General features: G+C 40.8%; 1 protein-coding gene across 6 annotated transcripts in view; it reads right to left on the bottom strand.

Annotated features, from left to right (window-relative positions):
- LOC126458609 (UDP-glucosyltransferase 2-like) overlaps positions 1-25,562 on the bottom strand; it is a 622,880-nt gene that overhangs the window by 284,741 nt on the left and 312,577 nt on the right. Inside the window, exon 1 of one of the 6 annotated variants that reach the window (XM_050095773.1) lies at positions 18,635-18,674. The exons of the other annotated variants lie outside the window; for them this stretch is intronic. Within the exon in view, the coding sequence (XP_049951730.1) occupies positions 18,635-18,641 (7 nt within the window). The 5' untranslated portion in view covers positions 18,642-18,674. Of the gene's footprint in view, positions 1-18,634; positions 18,675-25,562 lie in introns of those variants that run through there. 6 annotated transcript variants of the gene reach the window in all.

Genomic DNA, 25,562 nt, shown 5'->3' with positions numbered 1-25,562 from the left:
AAGGATTTTTGATAAACTTGACATCAGAACGTCATCGGCTTCAACAGACAGAAGATTATCGAATAAAATATACGAACCTTCGGAAGAGAGCCTTTGTGTAGACTTACGTTTACCAGTCACTCTTACTTTTAAAAATTTTATTTTCATTTATTTACCCATTAATATCAACATGTTGCTTGAAGTTATAAAGAACCGAAGGGTTTCGTTCAGTGCTTTGGCATACACTGACAGTTGTGTCGCATGCCGACGAAGCCAAATTGAGTTACTATAGGTTCAAATCTCTGTTTTGCTTGTTTTTCATTATTTTAACAAAAGCAGTACATGGAATTTTTCATGTACAAGAAAATCCGATATTAAGGAAATGGAAGATATTTTAGTTTGTTTTTCAACTTGCGCAACAGGAAACGTTAATTAAAAAATAAAAAGAAGCGGCTGAACTTTGGTTTTATCTACGCTGGATGAGAGGTCGTGGTTGTGAATGTCAATGTTAAAAAATATATCGGCCCAACCACTTGTTTACAGTGTAAAACACTAAGATTGACGCGTTTCGGAAGTCAAGCTTCCGTTATCAGAATAATAAAAAGTAAAAGAACCTGTTAAAACTCGCTAAAATGGAACATGCACCTGGCACAATAAAATTGATAATAAAATTAAAACATCGGGGCTACTTCCCTTGTTGCAGCCGTGTCTTCCAAGTGCATCTCCACATAGTCGTCAAAATGTGAAAAACTCTAAAATGGTGTCACCTATGGCGTTCAACATCTAACCACATGGCTCTCTCCTCTATCGTCGTAAACCGCCGTGCGTCTTCGTTGATACCACACACCACGTAGCCAAACACGACACTGAAACGCGAGTGAGCTCACGCGCAAGTAAACAATGAAGTCACAGAGATGTCTATACAAAGAGATAACGTGTACATGTTCCAAGGACCTCATGAAATGATGGTATCCTGCCAATTGCTAAAAATGTAGTTACTAAAAGGAAGCGGTGAAATGTCTGAAAAAGTTATTTGTATCACCAGTTAGCTGTTCATTCAGTGTGTTCTGTTTATCCACGCTATGTATCGTAATTTCCAGCTGTTCTAGTAGATACAGCTTTTGCCTTTGTCCTGTCTGTGTAAAATAACGAGATCCTGATCTACTCCCAACATGGGGTGTCCCGTTTCCCAAATATGCGTGGCTACAGCTCTTCACAGAAAAAGAAAAAATACGCTGTTAGGTCATGAATCCGAAAGCTCCACTACTTAGATCCCAGTTTAAGGTACATAAGGAAAATTGTCCTGCTAGAGTAATAGTGAATTCTAGAAACAGTCCTTTATGCAAAATTACTAAAATACTCGATAAAATTTTAAAAGAATCTTTCGTGTTCGAGGATAAGTTTTCAATCACTAATAATTCAGCTTTGAAATTAAGGATAAGCCTATCGCTGACACGGCCCGCCTAGTATCTCTAGACGTTAAAAACCTTTATGCGAATGTGGCGGTAAGTAAGGCCGATAATGTCATCAAAGAAAATTTGCTTAAGTACAAAACACTGTCTCAGCAACAAATAGTCTAATTCATCGAACTGTTAGAATTCGTTCTGAAATATTTTTCTTTTAACAATACATTTTATGTGCAAAAAGATGGACTGGCTATGGGTTCCAGTATATCTTGAACCATAGCAGACATCTCTATAAATCATTTGGAAAAGACTCCTCGTTAACCCGCAACATCCCGTGGATAAAGTTGTGTATTACAAACGCTATGTAGATGATACGCTGCTTCTTATTGATGGACAAGAAAAAGAAGTTGCAGAAATAGTAAATAAATTTAACGAGTTACACGGTAAAATTGAATTCACTGTGGAAGAAGAGAAAAATGGTTGAACTGCAATTTCTCGACCTAAGTATTATGAAACAAAATGGTAGGCATGTTTTTAAAATATTTAGGAAACCAACCACAACTGATGTGTTGATACAAAATAATTCCTGCCATCCTAATAGCCAGAAACTTTCTGCTTTTAAATCTGTGATAGACAGAGCGTTTAGAGTCCCTATGAATGAAAGAATGAGTGAGCTGAACATCGTTAAACAACTAGCCAGAGCTAACGGGTATCACCAAAATGTTGTCAATAAATTAATACGACAGAAACAGTGCGCAAATGTAAGGAAGAATACCGCAAATAATATTATGAGAGACACAATACCATACTTCGGTGGTATTTCGCAAAAAGTTGGTAACATTTTCAAACATTTTAAAGTTCAAACCGCTTTTCAGACCAATAATACGCTGCGGTTTAAACTACGAAATAATTTACAGCAGGAAAGCGATAAATATGAGAGAGCTGGCTGGGGTCTATAAAATTCAGTGTAACACGTGCAAAGCAAGCTATGTAGGCCAAACTGGTACGTCCTTTAAAGTACGTTACAAAGAACATAGCGATGCATTCCGGCTTAATAATTTCGAAAAGTCAGCTGTAGCCACGCATATTTGGGAAACGGGACATATTTATTTTCGTAGTACTTATTTTCGTAGTACTTATTTTCGTAGTAATAATTTCTTCAAAAGTGTATTCCATTTGTTACAGAATAAATTACAGACTTATTCTACTTGTTATCGCTTGCTATTCTAGAACAGTATTGCGGATGCTGTTTGTTGCAGAAGAAAACGAAAGGCAAATTTAGTGCAAGCTTCTGTCTTGCAGATACCCGGATTTTTAGAATCGATACCGGCAAAAACAGTTTTTTCAAATTCAAAAGGGCTTGTCCTTTCTTCCGTCAACTTAGAGGTGAACCATGTGTATCTGTTCACTCCTGTGAACGAACCACGCGCATTTGATCACCCCTGTGAATGTAGGTGCACTGAAGTGATGCAGAATTAAAGAATGTACTCTCGAAGATGTGAAACTAAAAAAAAAAGGAAGCATATATAGGTAGCGTTTGATCCGGTATCGACAGCGTGATAAGACATAATAATAATAATAATGTCGAGTGACTAGGGCCACCCGTCGGGTAGACCATTCGCCTGGTACAAGTCTTTCGATTTGACGCCACTTCGGCGACTTGCGCGTCGATGGGGATGAAATGATGGTGATTAGGACAACACAACACCCAGTCCCTGAGCGGAGGAAATCTCCGGCCCAGCCGGGAATCGAACCCGGGCCCTTAGGATCGACATTGTCGCGCTGACCACTCAGCTACCGGGGGTGGACGTGATAAGACACGAATCTTCGCTTCTGCGCTACGCTAGTTAGGTCGCAACATCACTAACGTTACAGGTTTACGAGAGACGTATAAAACTTCAATACAGGTTTTCTCGGAAAGTAGGGGCCGTCGCATGAAAAGCCCGTAGCCAGGTACACATGACAGCTCCCTCTACAACATACCCAAGGCTCAGCAAAATCTTATGTTATCAGGTCCCATAGCTCCGTTGTGAGAAAATTTTGTATTCACATAGCACTGGCTAATCTGTGAACGCAGGATTGACAAATATGTAGATTACAGATTATTAACGGTTTCATAACATTTTTATAATACAGGATTCACAGATACTTTTTCGCTACATCATGAATTTTCTAAGTTTGCGGCGACCTTAGACTAATGGCATTTATGTTGTATGGCTGATATCCAGGTGGTGATTTCGTTCACGCCTAGCACATCAAGCGAGTTTGATTGGGTAATTCCCAAGTCTCCAATAATGTACCTTTCCAGTTCCGCCAGAATTAAAAATATACAAAATATACATCATAAATATACATCATACAACATTACATAGAAAAATAACTCACATTGAAAATTTTTGTGAGTCGGAAATACGATTTCCCGGTGGCACTCTACGAGTCCATCTACGTGGTAGGTGCCAGTTCAGGTATTCATGTCTAGCTAAGACCTTTGTCCTCTCTGAAAATGGTCCGATATGGCTCCTCCAGTGCATCGAACTGGAGCGATAACCTGTGTCCCACAATGTTCAGTGTGATATTTGTGAAGTCTCAAACAATGAAGTTTGAAAATTTATTTTGATGTTAGAGGTAATCGACTTTTATTGTACGACAGACATTTCGTACATGCTAACCCTTCAAGAAAGTATGTAGACGCCGCTCCTACTGACTTCTAGCAATAAATGAAATAGTCTTTGATTCACGATAATTACGATGGACAGCATACACTGCATTCACGTCTGTGGTGAACTCGTCAATGTATGCATTGTATGCATTGAGTTGATGCATTGACTTTCTGGCTGCAAGTCTCCTGCAAGATGCTGTAGGAAAGAAAAGCAGGTAGACATGATCGGGCTGTAAGTTCCTGTAGTTACCTGTAGATACCGGTACGAGACCAGGAGTATCATCTATGTGTCTTCCGCGCATTTGGATGCAAATCTCTACTTGTCATTGCAGTGGGCTACGGATTCTATGAAACAGCTGAGGATCATCTAGTAAATCTCGATAGTTAGTTGCTCCAGTGCTTCAGCCGTACCAGCGGCTTGAGACTATCCCAGACTGCGAAATGCAGAGGACTGACGTCCGGCGATCTGGGACGCCCTGCTCGATCTATCCGTCTAGGACCATACTGGTGCAGTAGATGCCGCATATCAATTGAAAATTATGGATAGCCGGCATATGTCTCAAGAGAATCAGCAACTATATTGATACCTATATAATTTATAACGTCAGTCACACTACGGGGGTAGTATTCAAGGAACTGTGGCCACCCAGAGTGGCCGAGCGGTTCTAGGCGCTTCAGTCTGGAACCGCGCGATCGCTATAGTCGCAGGTTCGAATCCTGCGTCGGTCATGGATGTGTGTGATGTCCTTAGGTTACTTAGGTTTAAGTAGTTCTAAGTTCTAGGGGCCTGATGACCTCATATGTCAATTCCCATAGTGCTCAGAGCCAAAAAGAACTGTGACTGACGCCAAAACAACAGAGTTCTGACATGCATCGAGAACAGAAAATAGTGCATTGATAATGGCTAGGCACTAACCGAAATCAGGATTTGCCAAATAAAACGTGCAAAAAAAAAAAAAAAGGCTACTGATTGCTACGCTCTATAATGGAAGGTAACCTGCATGATTAACAAAAACCTTGTACTGCAGGTAACAGAATGGCTTTTAGGTCAGAAGTACATTCGAAAAACACCACTCTTCTACGACCTTAATTATCATAAAAATATAGACGGTGCTGCAATTTGAGAACATAAAAAGTCGATTACAGAAAAACAAAAATGTCTGTGCAGACCATATAGTCTAGAGGGTGAAGCAGCGACCGCCAAACTGGTTCAAAATAATTCTCATTTATTCTTCAGTCTCTGTTAGACAAGATATGTTTCGATCACACCGGATCATCAGAGTACTCAAATTCTCAGTAGAAACTGGTTAGATCTGAAGATGATTCGGAGTGTTCGAAGCGTGTCATGTAATGAAAAATGTTCAGCTGAGAGTAAAAAATAAATGAATTATTTTAAGGGAATTATGAGTCTCTACATTTACAGACTGTGGGTCATGGGTAAGATGTGAGAGCATCAAACAAGGACTTAAAAGGTTTACATTCGAAGAACATTTCTACCAAGTAGGAAAATATTTCACGCTGAAGTCAGAGGCGGCTCATAACCACAAATTCACACCTATCTCGATAAGGAATCGTCATAGAACCGTGTCTAGTGGAACCTTTTAGTTTCGATTATTGTGTATTTTCATCCCTATCACTTTTCACTATTATTAATGGTGCACCCTACATATTACAAAGACTACCTTCCAACCTGCTAAAATAACAATGAAAAAACTTCCCTTCTCGAATTACGCTTCTTTAAAATGCGTATACTTTTCCATGCATTTTAAAGATTTCTTGAAAAATTTTTTCCACTCTGATGTTGATAGCTCAACAATATCGTTTAATAACGGTTCAACAACCTTTTGCGGTGATGAAAATCACCTGTCCGAGAATTTATTGCCTGAGGTACTGGAAAAAAAGCAATCTTTTGGTGATAAGTTCACATAAACTCTATGCATCTGTCCTTAAAATAATCAGCTGTTCAACGTATTGTTTCACATCTGGTATTATCGTGACGCAAAATGACAATGTTTCCACAAGCTTTCCATGATTTCGTCGACGACCTGTGGAAAACAGTTTTGCTGACTTGAAACATTCAGGCAGTTGAAACCATGAAACTGTGCTACCGCCTCCGTGGGCAAGTACTTTACCGACTGAGCTAAAGCGTGCACGATTCACGGCTCGCCCTCAGAACTTACCTTCCACTAGTACGTTTCCTCCCACCTTCCACATTGCACAGAAATTCTTAGGGTTAGTCCCCCGTTCCGATTTACACTTTTCATCTGCCAGGAAGATTCAGATCAGCATAGATTCCTCTGCAGAGTGAAAATTCATTCTGTAAAAATTCCCTACGCTGAGGCTCAGCCATTTCTTTGTACGAGCCTTGTTTCCAGGAGTGACAGTAACATTTGAAGGAGAACTTCTGTTAAATTCGGAACGTATAAGTTAACGTACTGGTGGAATAACAGCTGTGAGGGAAGGTCGCGTGTCATGTCTGGGTAGCTGGAGCACTGTTTGTGAAAGCTGTGTAGGGGAGACTGGGGCTAGTTGTTACACGGGGGCAAGTTGTTACTTGACAATAAAAATTTCCGCGCTAGAGCAGTTTACTCGTTGCTCCGCCATATGGTAGCACTAAGACTCCCTCCTCCCATTCTACCTATATCAGCCGTCAGTTGGTAATGAGGCGCTAGTGACAGAAATCGTGTTTTTCCTGTGCTGGAGTAATTTTTTTACTCTGTGTGAATTTTTTCATAGTTCACAGGAAATTGCTGATTTCATTTTAAATTTTGCAACATATCAGCGTCCAACATTCAGGTACCTAGTAGTATACGTTAAACTTCCAAACAAAAAGTTTATATTGTTGATTTCGACAATAAGAGAAAATGGCGTAGCATTGGGTCAGTTGTTACAAAGGCGCAGGGGCAAGTTGTTACGGTGTAACAACTCGCCCCAAAGAGTTTTTGTTTCCTTTAATGTAAGCGATTATGTCTATCTACAGGTATAATGCGTAATAATAAGAAGACTGACAGAGGCACTATTCCCAATGAAATATATGCTGAAGCGGCAAATGAAGTTCTAAGTGGCTTTTCTTCACTGCGGAAAGCTGCCCAAAAGTACAATATAAATTTTATGACGCTGCAGAGGTTTTGTAAGCGAATGGAATAAACAAAGGGAGGTAGGCAGCTTATTTTTCATTGTCAGCGTCGCCAACTGTGGCGTTGTAGATTATTGGTGTTATATAACGTGGAAATACATAAATATATCTATCAAATTAACCTCTTCGGACATAACAGATACGCTCAGGAAAACGTATCCTGTAACAGCCTATTACAATTTTTCTTGTCTGCTTACTCTCAGAATCGGGAGAGATACTTGTCCCAAACGTTGGTTATAAGCGATTTCGGCAGGTTTTCTCAGACGAACAAGAAGCAGAGCTGGAAGAATACGCTCAGAAAGCTGATAAGCTCTACCATGGACTTTCTGCGAAGGAAGTGAGGAGTCTAGCATTTCAATATGCCGTGAACAATAACGTCAAGTTTCCCGTTGGTTGGAGCGATGTAGAACAGCTTCCACTGACTGGTTTGGAGGATTCCTCAAACGAAAGAAAACGCTTTCCATCCGCACACCAGAAGCTACCAGCCTAAGCAGTGCTAAAAGTTTCAATAAACACAGTGTAGGTAGTTTTTTTACAAATCTAAGTAAAGTTTATGATCGATACAAATTTCAATGTCAAGAAGTGTATAATGTGGACGAGACTGCCGTCACCACGGTACAAACGCCTGCCAAAATTGTAGTAAGGAATGGAATTAAACAAGTCGGTGTTATAACGTCTGCTAAAAGAGGAACTCTGGTTACCGTTGCCTTGGCAGTAAATGCGTCTGGAAACTCAATCCCGCCTTTCTTTGTGTTTCCAAGAAAGAACTTCGGGGATTATTTCCTTCGAAATGGGCCAGAAGGTAGCGCAGGGTCTGCAAACAAGTCAGGGTGGATGACAGGGCAAGATTTTCGCTCGTTCATGCTTCATTTCATTCATCATTCCAGGGCTACGAGAGAGCAACCGGTTCTCCTCCTTTTGGACAACCATCAATCGCACCTTGATATTTCAGTCTTGGACGTAGCCAAAGAAAACGCGGTTGTCCTTCTCTCTTTTCCGCCACATACGTCTCATAAATTGCAACCTTTAGACAGAGCTGTGTTTGGCCCATTTAAAAAATATATTAACTCTGCATCAGATGCGTGGATGAAACAATGCTGGAAACACTGTGACGATATTTGACGTTACATTTATAGTTAAACAATCTTTGCTTAGCACTGCTACGCCAAGCAACATCAAGGCTGCATTTCAAGTCACTAGAATATGGCCATTTAACAGAGACATTTTTACAGACGATGAGTTTTTGCCCTCTGCCGTGACGAAACGCCCATACAGGGAAGTTGAAACTCCGCTTTCTGCGTCTATTACGAACTCAGTAGGGGATGGCGTTCCCAGCACATCAAAAAGTGTGGAATCAAGTCCGACGGCTTGCACCTCAACAGTTGGTTCTGCAAACTCCATACACACACATGTGCCACCTGAAGAACTGAGGCCTTTCCCGAAAGCTCCTGCCCGCAAGAAAACAGTAAGAAGGAATAAACGAGTGAGTGCTATCCTGACAGTTGAGGCAAATAGGCAAAAGAAACCTGCAAGACAACGACTGGTGTTGGCGCCGAAAAGTAAAAACAAGACAGCAAAAACGGGGAAACGAAAATGTGAGATCGTAGAATCATCTGATGAGGAAGACGACTGCGTGTGTATCGAGTTCAATGGAGTTCAATGGCTCTGAGCACTATGGGACTTAACTTCTAAAGTCATCCGTCCCCTATAACTTAGAACTACTTAAACCTAACAAACCTAAGAACATCACACACATCCATGCCCGAGGCAGGATTCGAACCTGCGACCGTAGCGATCGCGCGGTTCCAAACTGTAACGCCTAAAACCGCTCGGCCACCCCGGCCGGCTGTGTATCGAGTGTATGGAACCACACTCTCTGTCAAGACTACCAACCACATAGCTACAGTGCACAAAATGTAAAAGGTGGTCACATGATAGGTGTGCCAAGCATGACAGTTTCTTCATTTGTAAAAACTGTAGCTCTGATAATGAACTTGATATTTCTTCATCAGATTAATGATGATCGTATGTCAATATTAGTACTGTGTTTCAAGTTTCATGATTTGTTACCACCTCTTGCATTAAAACTAATGATTAAATAAATGTGTTATGGAACCAAAATATATTTTTTCTTAATTATTATGTAACAACCAACCCCATATAGTGTAACAAGATGCCCACAGTGGGGTAGGTTGTTACATCATACAAGTTAGCAAAAAAGTTAATATAGAGCTTAACAATCTGAGCTTACGTTTATGACAAAAACTTCATTCTGAAGACTAAATAATGGGCTAACTTTTGGCATCTGTCCAATCGACATACGTGTATTGTGTCGAGGTATGCGAGATTCCAAAAAAATTTATAACAGCTAGCCCCGGTCTCCCCTACCATATTTGCGTCCCGGTCCGACACACAGTTGTCATCTGCCAGGAATTTCCAGCAATACTCACCCTGCTTGCTGTCAACATCACTGGTGATTAAGATAAGCAGAAGACTGTATATATTTGCTGGTTCTGACTTTAAGCAGCCAGTGCGAAAAATAACTTTGAAATTTTCTTTTCCATTTGAAACACTGAGGAAATAGCTGATGTAGGTATTTGGTTACATGACGCGATAAGTTTAGGGGACGGCGATGTATTGGGTCTACAATATGATTGTTTTATCTGCACTTTACATATAAAGCTAGAAGAAGTGAAAATGTGTAAGAGAATGAAACAAACAGCCGGAGATCAATTTATATTATGAAGTTGTGAAATTGTTGTCGTTGATATTTCTTATGCCGAATCAGAACTCATGGCAGCGCGTGTACGTAATATACAATATTCAGTGGAAGTAAGCATCAAACAACAAGCCCCATTCTAGTACCGTACAGTACTAGAAGTTCGACGAGATAAATGGTTGCATAACAAATATTTCGACGTAGAACGTTAGGATGGACTGGCGTCGCTTCAGCCGTTAGTGATTTACGATCCAAGCGTACAGGCCTACACGCGCGGCTCATTGCTTTTCGGATTATTTAATGGCGACCTATGCTCTTAAAAAGGTGTGCAAAAGTACTCAGAGTGTAACAATAACGATAAACAGTTAAGCTCCTATTATTTGCATGGTGATCAGAAAAGTCTGCGAAGCTTGTTAGGTGGTTGTTGGGTAGGTTGTGCAGGGGAATAACTGTTAAGAAAGATATTCGGTACGTTGCACCCTTTCCAATATATAATTAGCATTATAACTAGCCAATCGCATCATTGTGCGCGCAGATTCAAGCAGCCTGGCAGCTATGGTATTGCCCAACGTTTTGTTTGTTTGCTTTCCTCAAACCGAACAAGAGAGCGAAACAATCTGACAATGGGCGGTAGCAAGACTCGATCTTGTAAACGTCCGTTGGTTTCCCATTTCTTCCTTTTCGGTTTCAGCTAACCAAACGAAGAAAACGTTTGGCAACACCGCCTCTGCCATGCTGCTTGTTTTTGCGGGCACAACAACCTAATTGGCTAACTTTGATGATAGGATTAAATCGGAGACAGCATAACGTATCGGATTGTTTTCTTAAGAATTATTTACCAGCACAACTTACCCTGAAATACCCTTAAACTGTATATACCCGGCTTTTTTATGGCTGTCTTCCTTCTCCCCTTACTACCTTAGTTACCTATCTGCCCAATCTTCTTCCTGAAGGGCCCTTTAATTCATAGCGTCTTTAACGTCTTACATCCGTCCTCTGGATTGTGTCCCATGTTTTCTTCCCTCATTTGGTGTCCATTTATAGATTCCTTTTGGCCATCAGTTATCATTAGAGACCGGATTATACGCTTTTGCATGTTGCATTTGCATATTTGGCTCCCTTTCAAGAGTTATTGCATATTTTAACTAAAAACTTGTAACGATGCATATTTTCGCTCTATGCTTACAATATTTTAATAGTTTAGGCAGGCGGTCTCTAGCTCGATCAAGTTCTGATGTCTGACAGATTGACCGCAACCTAGAACTTCGTGCAATCGCTAACCGAGAGGCCACTTCGCAGCGAAATCGTTACAGAAGAGGAACAGGAACAGGCAGACAGAGTCAATGCTCTTGCGCCCGCGCCCTCGGTTAATCCCCTCCGCTGTCATACCGTGTGTGTCGGCAAAAATTAAATTAAACTACGCAAGCTTTTAGTCGCACGCCCATTGTTTCAGTTTAGCTTTACATTTAATTGCACACGGTTGAACGTGTTCACCAGGCGTAGTGAGTAACGTGTTGTGCGCCCTGCCGCCTGAAAACAAACGTCGTTTCCTGGATAGCTGACCATCCTGGAATATCTACATATGACGGAGTTCGTATATTGGCCAGTTTCCGAGAAAAACGTTTCGTGCAAAAAAAAAAAAAAAAAAAAAAAAAAGATTCAAATAGACCGTCACATCAAGACAAGTCTTCATACCGCAGGACTGCAGAAGAAAGGACCACGACAACAACTTCTGAGCCGGCCGGGTTGGCCGAGCGGTTCTAGGCGCTACAGTCTGGAACCGCGCGACCGCTACGGTCGCAGGTTCGAGTCCTGCATCGGGCATCGATGTGTGTGATGTCCTTAGGTTAGTTAGGTTTAAGTAATTGTAATTTCTAGGTTGATGACCTCAGAAGTTAAGTGCCACAGTGCTCAGAGCCATTTGAACACCTTCTGAAAACAGGGATTTGTAAACAAAGAAGCCCGTTTAATATGGATCTATGTGAAGCACTCATTGCAAGCAATACCCCTCTTCATAAGACTTACATAACCCTATCCTCAAATTCTTCCTGCGCAAATATCGCTTAAGTTATAATATACCATATGATTTAACACTGCGTAAAAGTAACATACCGACAATTTACGTAAACGTTCTGGAAGAAATACACAATGAAGGACAACATTATCTGGATTTCAGTGGACTAAACTAAAGACACTTGTGGCCGTTACATTGCAAATTTAATTGTTTTTGTTTTAAAAGATGAGCCTCCTCGTTATTTAGCGGGCTGTAAAGAATTTGAAAAAGTAAATCATTCTACGATCGCCAGATTTGTGACCAAGGGATTAGAATAATATTTCCAGAATCTTCTGAAGATAAAAGGGTGTTGGTGTTTAGTTCAGATGCTGCCCCAATTTGATTCATGTGCTGTGCTTTGCTCATGGAGGACATCGCCTTGCTGAAGAAGTGTGTTCCACGTTTGTGTATGTAAATAAACTGATTTCATCGACAAAGAAAATGTATCTGAAGGCTCTTGCTCGCATCAAGATGAACAAAGGAAAACTATCCAATGTGCGTTTACCTCCAGAACCAATGGTAGCTCGTTGGAGTACTTAGGTCGAAGCTGTGTTGTCTAGAATGAACATTTCGAGGCCATTAGAGGGGCAGTAAACGACTTCCATAGCGCAGAGGCTTTTAAGGATTTTTGCATTAAAAAAGACTTCGCTGTGATGGGCAGTCATTTTTTCCATATTCCTGAAACTCAAGGTTTGGCGTTGGATGAATATATTCAGCAAGTGAATAAAATTATTCTAATGAACTGCTCATTGCCGGAGGTATTCCCAGGAAAACAGAGAAAAGTTTGGAAACATTTTAAACAATATCCCAGGCTTTGAACTCTTGTGCCAAATTGATAGTTTTAATAAAGGGACGGGTGAACTTTTACCATAAACAATAAGTGCCATCATAGCACCCAAATTCAAATACCGTACAGCCCGGTTACCTCAGCTGATGTAGAACGGTAATTTTTCTCTTATAAAAATGTTTTAAGTGATGGAAAACACAATCTTACTACCAAACAATTGGAACAGTACTTGGTCGTTTACGTTTACAATAGCAGAAAAATGTAAAATAAATTGTATATGACGCTTTGGTCCAAAAGTATTAATTAAATGTAATGCTGTTCAAAAAAATTCATGATTGTATGTTTTTTAAATAAAATATTACGGTGTTCTTAGCGTGCCTCTCTGCGTGCGATATATCTTCAAGTTGGTCCCGTACATAACGGTTGTTTGACTCACTCGCATCGCACCCTCTTGTTACCGACAACAATAGCAAAGAACGAACAATTCTTGAAACACGGTATGCGTCCCCATTTTGCAAATGTTTAGAAAATAATTCCAGAAAGGCCCGCCTCCTAACCTCTACCAGAGGTATTCAGAAAATGATATCAGCGTTCTAAATGAACCGATTTTTCACGTGGCCGGCGTTCTTCCTCGTAACTGATATGCACAGGTTCGACTTTGAGATATAATGCACACATTAACTGCCATGTTTTATCTATTATTTGATCTTGCACATTTAGACACTTTTCATGCATTTTTAAGGATTTCTCATGCATATTTGCATGCATATTTTAAAGTTTTTATGATGAATATAATCCGGTTATCATCCATTCGTTGGAAGCGGCCACACTAAGTCCTTGTTTCTCTATCTATGGCATAGACGGTAGCGCCTTTTTTCCTACAAATTTCCGTTTTTTTCTGATGTTTTCTAGTCTGGAGATGCCACTTCTTCGCTAAAAATCCAGTCGAAGGGGCGTCAGTTCATTTCTCTCCTTTTTGATTATCTCTCATGTTTTAGCTGCACACACGGTGACATACTCCGACTTGCACAACAATACCTGTGTCTTCTCTGTGAAGTTGTCACTATATAGCAGAGTGTTAGGCAGGAAAATTACTGTGTATCTAAGGCCTTGTTGCTAAATCAACGGTCTGTACTGTTGGGTGTGCAGCTAGGTACCGTCGTTTTCGTAACACGATGTTTCGACAGCATACCTTGTCATCTTCCTATGATACCTGTAGAATTTATACTACAGTTATCACCTGAAGATGACGGAAAAGTTCGCTGTCGAAACACCGTACGGCGGAAACGACTGGACTCGTCTGGACACTGTCATGTCTTTTTACGCTTCTTCCAATTGTTGTAAGAGTGACACCGAAACTTTAAATGTAGAGATATTTTTAATTTTGAAACCGTCACATAAGTGCTTTACTTCCTGCACTAAACCATAATTTTGCATTGCTACCCATAACTTGTAGATTAAAACTGAAGAAACTGAAAAAAGGTGGGAATTTAAGGAGATGGGACCTGGATAAACTGAAAGAACCAGAGGTTGTACAGAGTTTCAGGGAGAGCATAAGGGAACAATTGACAGGAATTGGGGAAGGAAATACAGTAGAAGAAGAATGGGTAGCTTTGAGGGATGAAATAGTGAAGGCAGCAGAGGATCAAATAGCTAAAAAGACGAGGGCTAGTAGAAATCCTTGGGTAACAGAAGAAATATTGAATTTAATTGATGAAAGGAGAAAATATAAAAATGCAATAAATGAAGCAGGCAAAAAGGAATACAAACGTCTCAAAAATGGGATCGACAGGAAGTGCAAAATTGCTAAGCAGGGATGGCTAGAGGACAAATGTAAGGATGTAGAGGCTTATCTCACTAGGGATAAAATAGATACTGCCTACAGGAAAATTAAAGAGACCTTTGGAGAAAGGAGAACTTGCATTAATATCAAGAGTTTTGATGGAAACCCAGTTCTAAGCAAAGAAGGGAAAGCAGAAAGGTGGAAGAAGTATATAGAGGGTCTATACAAGGGCTATGTACTTGAGCACAGTATTATAGAAATGGAAGAGGATGTAGATGAAGATGAAATGGGAGATATGATACTGCGTGAAGAGTTTGACAGATCACTGGAAGACCTGAGTCGAAACAAGGCCCCCGGAGTAGACAACATTCCATTAGAACTACTGATAGCCTTTGGAGAGCCAGTCATGACAAAACTCTACCATCTGGTGAGCAAGATGTATGAGACAGGCGAAATATGCTTAGACTCAAAGAAGAATATAATAATTCCAATCCCAAAGAAAGTAGGTGTTGACAGATGTGAAAATTACCGAACTATTAGTTTGATAAGTCACAGCTGCAAAATACTAACGTGAATTCTTTACCGACGAATGGAAAAACTGGTAGAAGCCGACCTCAGATCAGTTTGCATTCCGTAGAAATGTTAGAACATGTGAGGCAATACTGACCCTACGACGTATCTTAGAAGAAAGATTAAGGAAGACAAACCTACGTTTCTAGCATTTGTAGACTTAGAGAAAGATTTTGACAATGTTGATTGGAATACTCTCTTTCAAATTCTGAAGGTGGCAGGGGTAAAATACAGGGAGTGAAAGGCTATTTTCAATTTGTACAGAAACCAGATGGCAGTTTATAAGAGTCGAGGGGCATGAAAGGGAAACTGTGGTTGGGAAGGGAGTGACACAGGGTTGTAGCCTATCCCCGATGTTATTCAATCTGTATATTGAGGAAGCTATGAAGGAAACAAAAGAAAAGTTTGGAGTAGGTATTAAAATCTATGGAGAAGAAATAAAAACTTTGAGGTTCGCCGATGACATTGTAATTCTGTCAGACACAGCAAAGGACTTGGAAGACCAGTTGAACGGAATGTACAGTGTCGTGAAAGGAGGGTATAAGATGAACATCAACAAAAGCAAAACGAGGATAATGGAATGTAGTCGAATTAAGTCGGGTGATGCTGAGGGAGTTAGAATAGGAAATGAGACACTTAAAGTAGTAAATGAGTTTTGCTATTTAGGGAGCAAAATAACTGATGATGGTCGCAGTAGTGTGGATATAAATTGTAGACTTACAGTGGCAAGGAAAGCGTTTCTGAAGAAGAAAAATTTGTTAACATCGAGTATAGATTTAAATGTCAGGAAGTCGTTTCTAAAAGTATTTGTTTGGACTGTAGCTATGAATGGAAGTGAAACGTGGACGATAAATAGTTTGGACAAGAAAAGAATAGAAGCTTTCGAAATGTGGTGCTACAGAAGAATGCTGAAGATTAGATGGGCAGATCGCATAACTAATGAGGAGGTTGTTGTTGTTGTTGTTGTTGTTGTTGTTGTGGTCTTCAGTCCTGAGACTGGTTTGATACAGCTCTCCATGCTACTCTATCCTGCTCAAGCTTCTTCATTTCCCAGTACCTACTGCAACCTACATGCTTCTGAATGTGCTTAGTGTATTCATCTCTGGGTCTCCCTCTACGATTTTTACCCTCCACGCTGCCCTCCAGTACCAAATTGGTGCTCCCTCGATGTCTCAGAACATGTCCTACCAATGGATTCCTTCTTCTAGTCAAGTTGTGCCACAAACTCCTCTTCTTCCCAATCCTATTCAATACCTGAAGTTTAGATGGGTAGATCACATAACTAATGAGGAGGTATTGAATAGAATTGGGGAGAAGTGGAGTTTGTGGCACAACTTGACTAGAAGAAGGTATCGATTGGTAGGACATGTTCTGAGACATCGAGGGATCACCAATTTGGTACTGCAGGGCAGCATGGAGGGTAAAAATCGTAGAGGGAGACCAAGAGATGAATACACTAAGCAGATTCAGAAGGATGTAAGCTGCAGTAGGTACTGGGAGATGAAGCTTGCACAGGATAAGAGTAGCATGGAGAGCTGCATCAAACCAGTCTCAGGACTGAAGACCACAACAACAACCACAATGAGACAAGTCGATCTGATGATGATAACTGCGACCGATATCGCTTACTGAACTGAATAACCGGAATCTGCGATCAAAGGTCGGTTTGGTTCCCACGTATTTTCAAAACTCAGGTAACTGAACTGACTTTAGTTACAAAACGAATCTTACTTTTGAAGAACTGTTGGTTCTGAATTAAATATATCATCTTTCATGTCTTCGTTCGTAACATGTAAAGTGACAAAGAATGCAACTACAAGAAGGCACCATCGGCATGAGTAAGGACGGGCTAAGTGGAAGGTAAGAGACCTTCCCTCCTTCTCGTCCTCCCGTACACACACGTACAAAAGAACTATAAAAGTTAAAAAGTAAAGTTCAGGAAAGTTCCACAGCGCGTTCCAGAGCGAAAACTGATTCTGAGAAATGCTGTGCACAATTCGGCATTAACTGCTCTTCGATACTATAATACATTTGTCCCTCTGTGTCCGGCGTAACAAAATAAATAAGCGTCGTTTTCCTTGCGGTGCTTCATGGACAAAATGCCGTTGCTGGTGTCGGTTAATCTCAGAATAAAGAAACACTCGTATGAATATATTCAGGTAGTATCAACGTTTCTACATTTGCTTACAGCACTCAACACCAGCCCATTTCCTGCCTTCGCTCAAAATTGGCAGAATACGTCGGAAAAATTTCATGCCGATACTCTTCAATCGTATTTCGCGCGACATCGATGTTTTTAGCTTCACTATGTTTGTCGTTGTCGAACGTAAACGAGTTTAAAAAATGTTCTGAAGGTGGTTACCAAAAGTTGAATGAAACGATTTATGTCTTTACAAAAACCATAAAATAACATTCAAGCGAAAATTTCTTTATTTTTCAGAACACCGTTTCTATAATCGCTTACTGTAAACAAACTATTCGCCTTAACTCTGCTATCTCCCCATACGAAGCTAAATATAAGAGAATTCTTGAATAGATTTACAGCATTCGAAATGCAGAAACTTATTTACTAGTGGGAGAAAATAACGCAGACGTGTGAGCATTTATGTGATCCCAACTTCGCCATAATTGAATATACGAAGTGAAGATATTTACAGCATTTACGGCATGTCTCATTCCTCCCCTCGTGTCAGCTTTCACACACAACTCCTATTGGCGCAGGAGCAAACCCGCAGTCATATGTTTGTGCTGTTTTACTATGTTGATTGACTACGTTGTAACCTGTGACGCTACACATCCGAGGTCGAATCACAGGGGTACACCAATAGGCCACGAGAAAATGGTTCTTAGTAATACGATCACCTTTCACTTTTCAGTGAAGATAGTAGCAGTTATTCATTCATTAACGATTCCATACATTTTACTGTGCATTTTCACCATATTACACTCTTTTGCATTGAACCCAATCACTGAATACAATTTACACGCAACGTTAGCCTTTGCTTTTGCAGCCACATTTAACAGTGACGACAATATGAAAATATTTGTTACCAGTACACAGACGGCCTTCGTATTATGTTGTACAAGTGCAGTATTACCACTAAAAGTTGTCAATTCTAAAGAAACGACTCCTGTTTTTAGATACCCTTTGGAGGAAAGCAATAAATATTTCACGGCTATATGGTCAATGGTCGCACCAATCTTTTGCGGTGCACTTCACATAAACAAACACATCTTTTATCCCACTGAAATATGATGCAATCAAGCTAATAATAGAACCTTTGCTTGATGAAATTACCTGAACGACGATGACCATTCTTCCTAAATATGGTCCGCTTTTTGGACACAAATTAGAATTATAGAGATAATTATTAGAGAGACTGATTTCATAAAGGAATTTTGTTCCTGTTTCTCATTAACTACGTGGTTGTTTGTAGGCTATGCAACTGTGAAACACTCCGTTCTACTTAACATAAAGCTACACTACAGCGATGTCCTGTTCTCACATGGAAAACATTGCAGTGCCGTAACGTGGTACTTACCGGTCATCGTAGCTGTGAAGATCGCCGTTACAGCGCGCTGAACCTCTCTGGTAAGCTGCACGGCAATACTGACTCACTCTAACTCCTGCTACGCTATTTCTACTGCAGATGACGTCACGTACACGTCCTTGGTGACGACAGAGGCAAGCGACTGCGCCAGGTACAGAGAGGCAGAGGATTTTATACGTCTCCGTTATCTACGTGTCTGATGCGACTGCCACTATCCCGCAACGTAACGTGACTGATAAACTCGGTGATATTTCATTTCATTCTGTTGAGCGCGTGACAGCAAAACAGTGAGACAACTTCATTGCACTGTTATTAGGTACTAGCTTAGCGCCCTCTGCTTCGCTGGCTGGGGACTGTGTAGTATAGTCTTCATCCTGCTGGTTCAAAAGTAGTTCAAATGGCTCTGAGCACTATGGGACTTAACATCTGTGGTCATCACTCCCCTAGAACTTAGAACTACTTAAACCTAACTAACCTAAGGACGTTACACACATCCATGCCCGAGGCAGGATTCGAACCTGCGACTGTAGTAGTCTCGCGGTTCCGGACTGAGCGCCTAGAACCATTCACCCTGCTGTTCTGCTCGGGTATATATTACCCGAAATGCTTATAAATTCGTCCATCTCTACACCCTACATCTCCTTTCCCAAGGTGGCTTCTATCAACTCCCCCTCCCAGATGATGCCCTCTCTCCCTCCATTTATCCCTCCTATCAACTCTGATCCTCCCTCCCCCTCCTTTCCTCTGTCCTTTCCCTGGGCTGCCTCTTCCCCCCTTCCGTCCTGTTTTCTCCCCACTAAACCTCTCCCTACCTCCTTTCTCCCCCCCCCCCCCCCAAGTCCATTTGTATTCCCCTCCTCTGCCTACCCCTGTCGCGTCTGCCCAGCACCCCCCATCCCTCTTATGGGTCCTCCTCCTCCATCAGCTCCTTTCCTGGCTCCCCCCCTTTTTTATTTTCCCATCATCTGTCCAGTTTCCCCCCACCTGCTCTCGGCTGTGGTACGTCACATTTGCCAACTTTTTACTGCAGTGTTCCAGTGACTGTTCAGTGTTGTTCATCTTTCTCATGTTGCGAACAGAAACCATGCTGTCACTGGGTGTGAATTTCATTTCTTTTGCGAACAGAAACCAGACTGTAGCCGTGTTTTTTTAATTGTCTGTCTGTTGTTTTACCTGTCTGCTTTGTATGTACCAGGGCAGTTCAATAAGTAATGCAACACATTTTTTTTCTCGGCCAATTTTGGTTGAAAAAACCGGAAATTTCTTGTGGAATATTTTCAAACATTCCCGCTTCGTCTCGTATAGTTTCATTCACTTCCGACAGGTGGCAGCGCTGTACGGAGCTGTTAAAATGGCGTCTGTAACGGATGTGCGTTGCAAACAACGGGCAGTGATCGAGTTTCTTTTGGCGGAAAACCAGGCCATCTCAGATATTCATAGGCGCTTGCAGAATGTCTGATCTCCCGCGTGCGGGCCGGCCGTGCACAGCTGTGACTCCTGCAATGGCGGAGCGTGCGAACACACTCGTTCGAGGTGATCGACGGATCACCATCAAACAACTTGACATCTCTGTTGGTAGTGCTGTCACAATTGTTCACCAGTTGGGATATTCAAAGGTTTGTTCCCGCTGGGTCCCTCGTTGTCTAACCGAACACCATAAAGAGCAAAGGAGAACCATCTGTGCGGAATTGCTTGCTCGTCTTGTGGCTGAGGGTGACAATTCTTGTCAAAGATTGTTACAGGCGATCAAACATGGGTTCATCACTTCGAACCTGAAACAAAACGGCAATCAATGGAGTGGCGCCACACCCACTCCCCTACCAAGAAAAAGTTTAAAGCCGTACCCTCAGCCGGTAAAGTCATGGTTACAGTCTTCTGGGACGCTGAAGGGGTTATTCTGTTCGATGTCCTTCCCCATGGTCAAGCGATCAACTCTGAAGTGTATTGTGCTACTCTTCAGAAATTGAAGAAACGACTTCAGCGTGTTCGTAGGCACAAAAATCTGAACGAACTTCTCATTCTTCATGACAACGCAAGACCTCACACAAGTCTTCGCACCCGAGAGGAGCTCACAAAACTTCAGTGGACTGTTCTTCCTCATGCACCCTACAGCCCGATCTCGCACCGTCGGATTTCCATATGTTTGGCCCAATGAAGGACGCAATCCGTGGGAGGCACTACGCGGATGATGAAGAAGTTATTGATGCAGTACGACGTTGGCTCCGACATCGACCAGTGGAATGGTACCGTGCAGGCATACAGGCCCTCATTTCAAGGTGGCGTAAGGCCGTAGCATTGAATGGAGATTACGTTGAAAAATAGTGTTGTGTAGCTAAAAGATTGGGGAATAACCTGGTGTATTTCAATGCTGAATAAAACAACCTCTGTTTCAAAAAAAAAATGTGTTGCATTACTTATTGAACTGCCCTCGTATTTTCTTAGCGTCATCATCCCTCTGTTCTTTAAGTTCCACGATTTCTTTTCGCCATGTTACTCTTTAAGTCTCCGATTTTATCGCCTGTTTTTACTATTTATTCTCTTCATCTTTGTAACAAAGTCTGTAGGCTGAAGAGCGGCATACTAAGCTGCTGCCAGCCCACCTCCTTCGGGGGGAATTGAAATTCAATAAAGGAAAATATATATATATATATATATATATATATATATATATAAAAATTCGTTACTTTTTATTTAAATATCAATACAACTTAACAAAATTTGATGACTTTGTCTAAAAATGCAAGGACAGTGCGTGTTTAAAAAAGTTTTTAAGTATTTTACGTCACTTGGTCATAAACTTTGGTAGTTAAGTAAGTAACGTTCGGGTCATAGTGACGCGACATTAATAAAATTACTCTAATGTCAAATACTTTCTGACTGCCTGTTATATATTTTAGCAGTAATGACACTCATTAGTCATACTTACTCTCAACATCCAACATGTCAACAACATGCTTCGAACGTTATCAAGAGTGCCCCGGGAGTTACCAGGTATACAGGCAGCAGAATGAGTGATGTAAAAACTTCATCTGAAGAAGTATTTGGTGCAGCGCTTCGGAGTGAAATAACAGAGATGTCAAATATTGAGTGACGACGGGTTTATGGTTAACAATGGACAAATACTGATGATTATATTTTTCAAGCTTACTTAGAACACTTGAAACGTCCCCTTAGAAAAATTTATGAATTACTGTGCTGATAAACCTCTTACATTATCTGATCTTCAAACAGCTGAGCTGAACTGAACGTACTCAGACATTTCTCTCTTTACTTATTCTGATCAACACTAAACTGACACACAATATTTTTAGCGCAACGCAATCTGACTTTCAATAATCCCTACAAAAGAATGGCCCTGACTAACAATAACCTATACCTTTCATGAATCACTTACCTCACAAAAATCTTCGTTACTCGAACTACTGTAATACAGCGAGCGCCACTACTGACTGCTAAATAAAAGATTCTAACTACTGAAGGCACTAACTACTGATAGGCATAGTTAGCAAATGAAAGATTTTGATAGAGAACAACCAATGTATTTGCCTTAATAGTGTTAAAAAGTCATTTTATATATATATATATATATATATATATATATATATATATATCAGTTCATGACATCCAGTCTTACAAATTTACTGTCTCTGATGGACACACGTCCAGATCATCCGCTCTCAAAACTCCGCCTTCTCTCTCCCCACATCCACCACTGCTAGCGGCTCACCTCCAGCTGCGCAACGCTACGCGCTGTCAGGGTTGTGATATCCAGACAGCGCGATTCTCGTACCAACCTCATGAAATTCTCGTATTTTAGTAAAAATTCTCGTACGTTCTGAAAATTTTTTATTCGTAGTATATATATATATATACAAAACCTTATGTACAGATGAATAAAACTATGTACAAGAATTTGTAATTATGAAACAAATTCGATGTCTACATCTTCTTCTTCCTGTTTCGTTTTATAAAGAGTGTCCGACGTCATTTTCTCGTACATTTCGTGTGTTGGCTCAAAAGTTACACATGTTCCGTTGTTTCCTGGTCGTTCTTTAATGCATTCAGAGGCAAGAAGTGCTTCATTCAGTGTACTGGTTTGGAATCTGTTCCTAATTTTGGTTTTCATGAGGTTTACCTGAAGTTGAACATGAAACTTCAATAACCTGACAAGTATGAAATCATATTATTAACTAGTTATTAGCTTCATTGCTTTACATACCTTAGAAAAAACTCTTTCGCAGTCTGCATTTCAATGAGGTAAACTCAAAATTGAGAGAGCGAAAAACGCTCAATCCCTTAAATTCTTCAGATTCGTTATTTAATATATTCCACATTTTGTCTGGTGATTGTTCCTTTTGTAGTCAGTTTGGGAGAAAGGCGAAAACCAGAGGGAGACGCCTCCACTGGTCATCTGCAGTTTGTGCTAAATCGAGATCTGAGGGAGAAATTATACGTGGCAACAGTTCCATTAAAGGCATGAGTGAAGGTGTTGTATCTCGGAAACATTGTGACAGGGCATTTGTAGGTTTGAGTGCCGCTAGTTTGGACAGCACTTTATCTTCCATATCATACCGTAATTTGATCTGGCACGAAGCTGTCTGTAATATTTGAGAATTAATAGCTCTCATTAGGTATGCCACACACAAACACACAAATGTATAGAAAACAGTAAAACACAAATTATATATGATTTCAGGCAAACGAGGTGTACTCACCACAAGAAAGTTCCTGCATCGATGATGAAAATCCTTGATAAGATGTGGGTGATTCTTTATCTCTGGTGTGCCAACGTTCTTCAGAAGTTGTGAATCTTCCAGATGATGCGCTGCATTTTTTGGGTCAACATCATTGAGATTTTTTCCCATGACATAAGTGCGTTTCATGAAATACAGAAATATTTCTGTATAGAGAGCTCTAATCTTGTCATGAAGGTCAACAATTACTACTGTTGTAGACCGGAAATAATCGTTGAAAGTAGTAAATTTTGGTAGAATCCACTCTAAGAACATATAATACATTTTTGCAAAGGATTCGTGTAAACAGTTAAAAACTTGTTCATCACTTATAACTCGGTCAGAAAGCTTATTTAATTTATTTCCCAGGGCCAGGCTTTGAACTAAGCCTCATTCTAGACTTTAATCGTTTTGTCACGTCGATAGTTTGACGCTCTCTCTCCAGCCTGAAATTTGTTGATTGACAGAGACTGCATGGATTCGTAACAGTTTCTAATCATTTTAAAAATATAACAGATGAATTGATTATTTTCCAAACAAATGTGTATAATGTATATTTGGTAAAAAATTTGGACCCACCTCCATAGCCATGGTTCAAATGGCTCTGAGCACTATGGGACTCAACTGCTGAGGTCATAAGTCCGCTAGAACTTAGAACTAATTAAACCTAACTAACCTAAGGACTTCACACATATCCATGCCCGAGGCAGGATTCGAACCTGCGACCGTAGCTGTCGCGCGGTTTCGGACTGTAGCGCCTAGAACCGCTTGGTCACTCCGGCCGGCACACACGACTTGGTGAGGTGTCACGAACCACGAGCCCGCAACTACTAAGGTTCGAGTTGCCCCGTGGGCATGTATGTTTCTGTGATGTCTGTAGACTAAGTGAGGATAGGATAGGGTAGAGTAAGTCGTCTGTAACGACTCCAGGTGTCGATCGGATTAAAAGCTGAAAAACAAAACAACAAAATAGTGTTAGGCAAAATTCTCGTATTCACTATTGCCTCGTACATCGTACAAATGACGAATTTGTCGTATGCGTACGAGAATTCTCGTACATATCACAACCCTGCGCGCTATTAACAACCAACTGCCCAACACTACAATAGCAAATTCCAACAATTCAAACCAGCCACAGACTGCACACACAGCACAGTCAGTGATTTTCATATAGAGCGCTATGTGGAGTTACCAACATAAAAACCTAAACAGCCTACTTACACACTTACTCCTTGCGGGGGTATGTCTATCATATGGGGAATCTAAAAGAACTTTACGGAATAAGGATACTGGGAGGAACTTAGTTCAGGCACACATGTTCCTTGAAACATTCTGTGAAAATTCGCGTGTATTGCGATTTGATGAGAAAATCAATAAACTCACAAGGGGGAAGAGACGCCGGCCGTACTGATAAACTCGCGGCTGTTATCTGGGAGAAAAATCCTTCCAGTCCTTCCTGAATTGTGTAATCCAGGAGAAAATGGGATCAGGATGTGGACTCTTGTGACAGAAAATCTTTATGTGTACTGAAAGCCCAAATCTATACAGGAAAGGAGACCGGAGCGGCGCCAGAAAAAAAAAAATCGGGGAACAAGAATAGCTCAGTTGGAGATCATTTACCTGTAAAGGGCAAAGACTGCGGGTTCTAGTCCCAGACCGGTACACAGCTTGAGTCTGCCAGGAAGTTTCAAATCAACGTACACATCGTTGCTGTTTGAAAATTTATTCTAGAAGTTCTGGTTTCCATTTGCCATTGTACACTGTAATATCCGAGACTTCAGCATCTTATTCATGTGCTACCATATTATTATTATTTCATGTATTCTTTGTGTTCGAGAATACGTGTGTCATGTTACACAGAAAAAGTGTATAGCCAAATTATTGTTGTTGTTGTAGTGGCCTTCAGTCCAGAGACTGGTTTGATGCAGCTTTCCATGCTACTTTATTCTGAGGAAGCCTCTTCATCACCGAGTAACTACAGAAACCTACATCCTAGTGAATCAGCGTACTGTATGGCTCTTCTAGTCTCCCTCTGTGATTTTTTCCCCCGATACTTCCCTCTAATACTAATTGGTGATACATTGTTGTCTGAAAATGTGTCCTACCAAACGATCCCTTCTTCTTGTCAGGTTGTGCCACAAATTTCTTGTTTCCCCAGTAGTATCCTGTTGCAGCACATCTCAGAA

The sequence above is a fragment of the Schistocerca serialis genome, chromosome 2 (assembly GCF_023864345.2).
Source record: "Schistocerca serialis cubense isolate TAMUIC-IGC-003099 chromosome 2, iqSchSeri2.2, whole genome shotgun sequence".
In the NCBI taxonomy this organism is placed as follows: domain Eukaryota; kingdom Metazoa; phylum Arthropoda; class Insecta; order Orthoptera; family Acrididae; genus Schistocerca; species Schistocerca serialis.
Note: the sequence above shows the minus strand (reverse complement) of the source record. Positions and strands in the feature narration are given on the sequence as shown.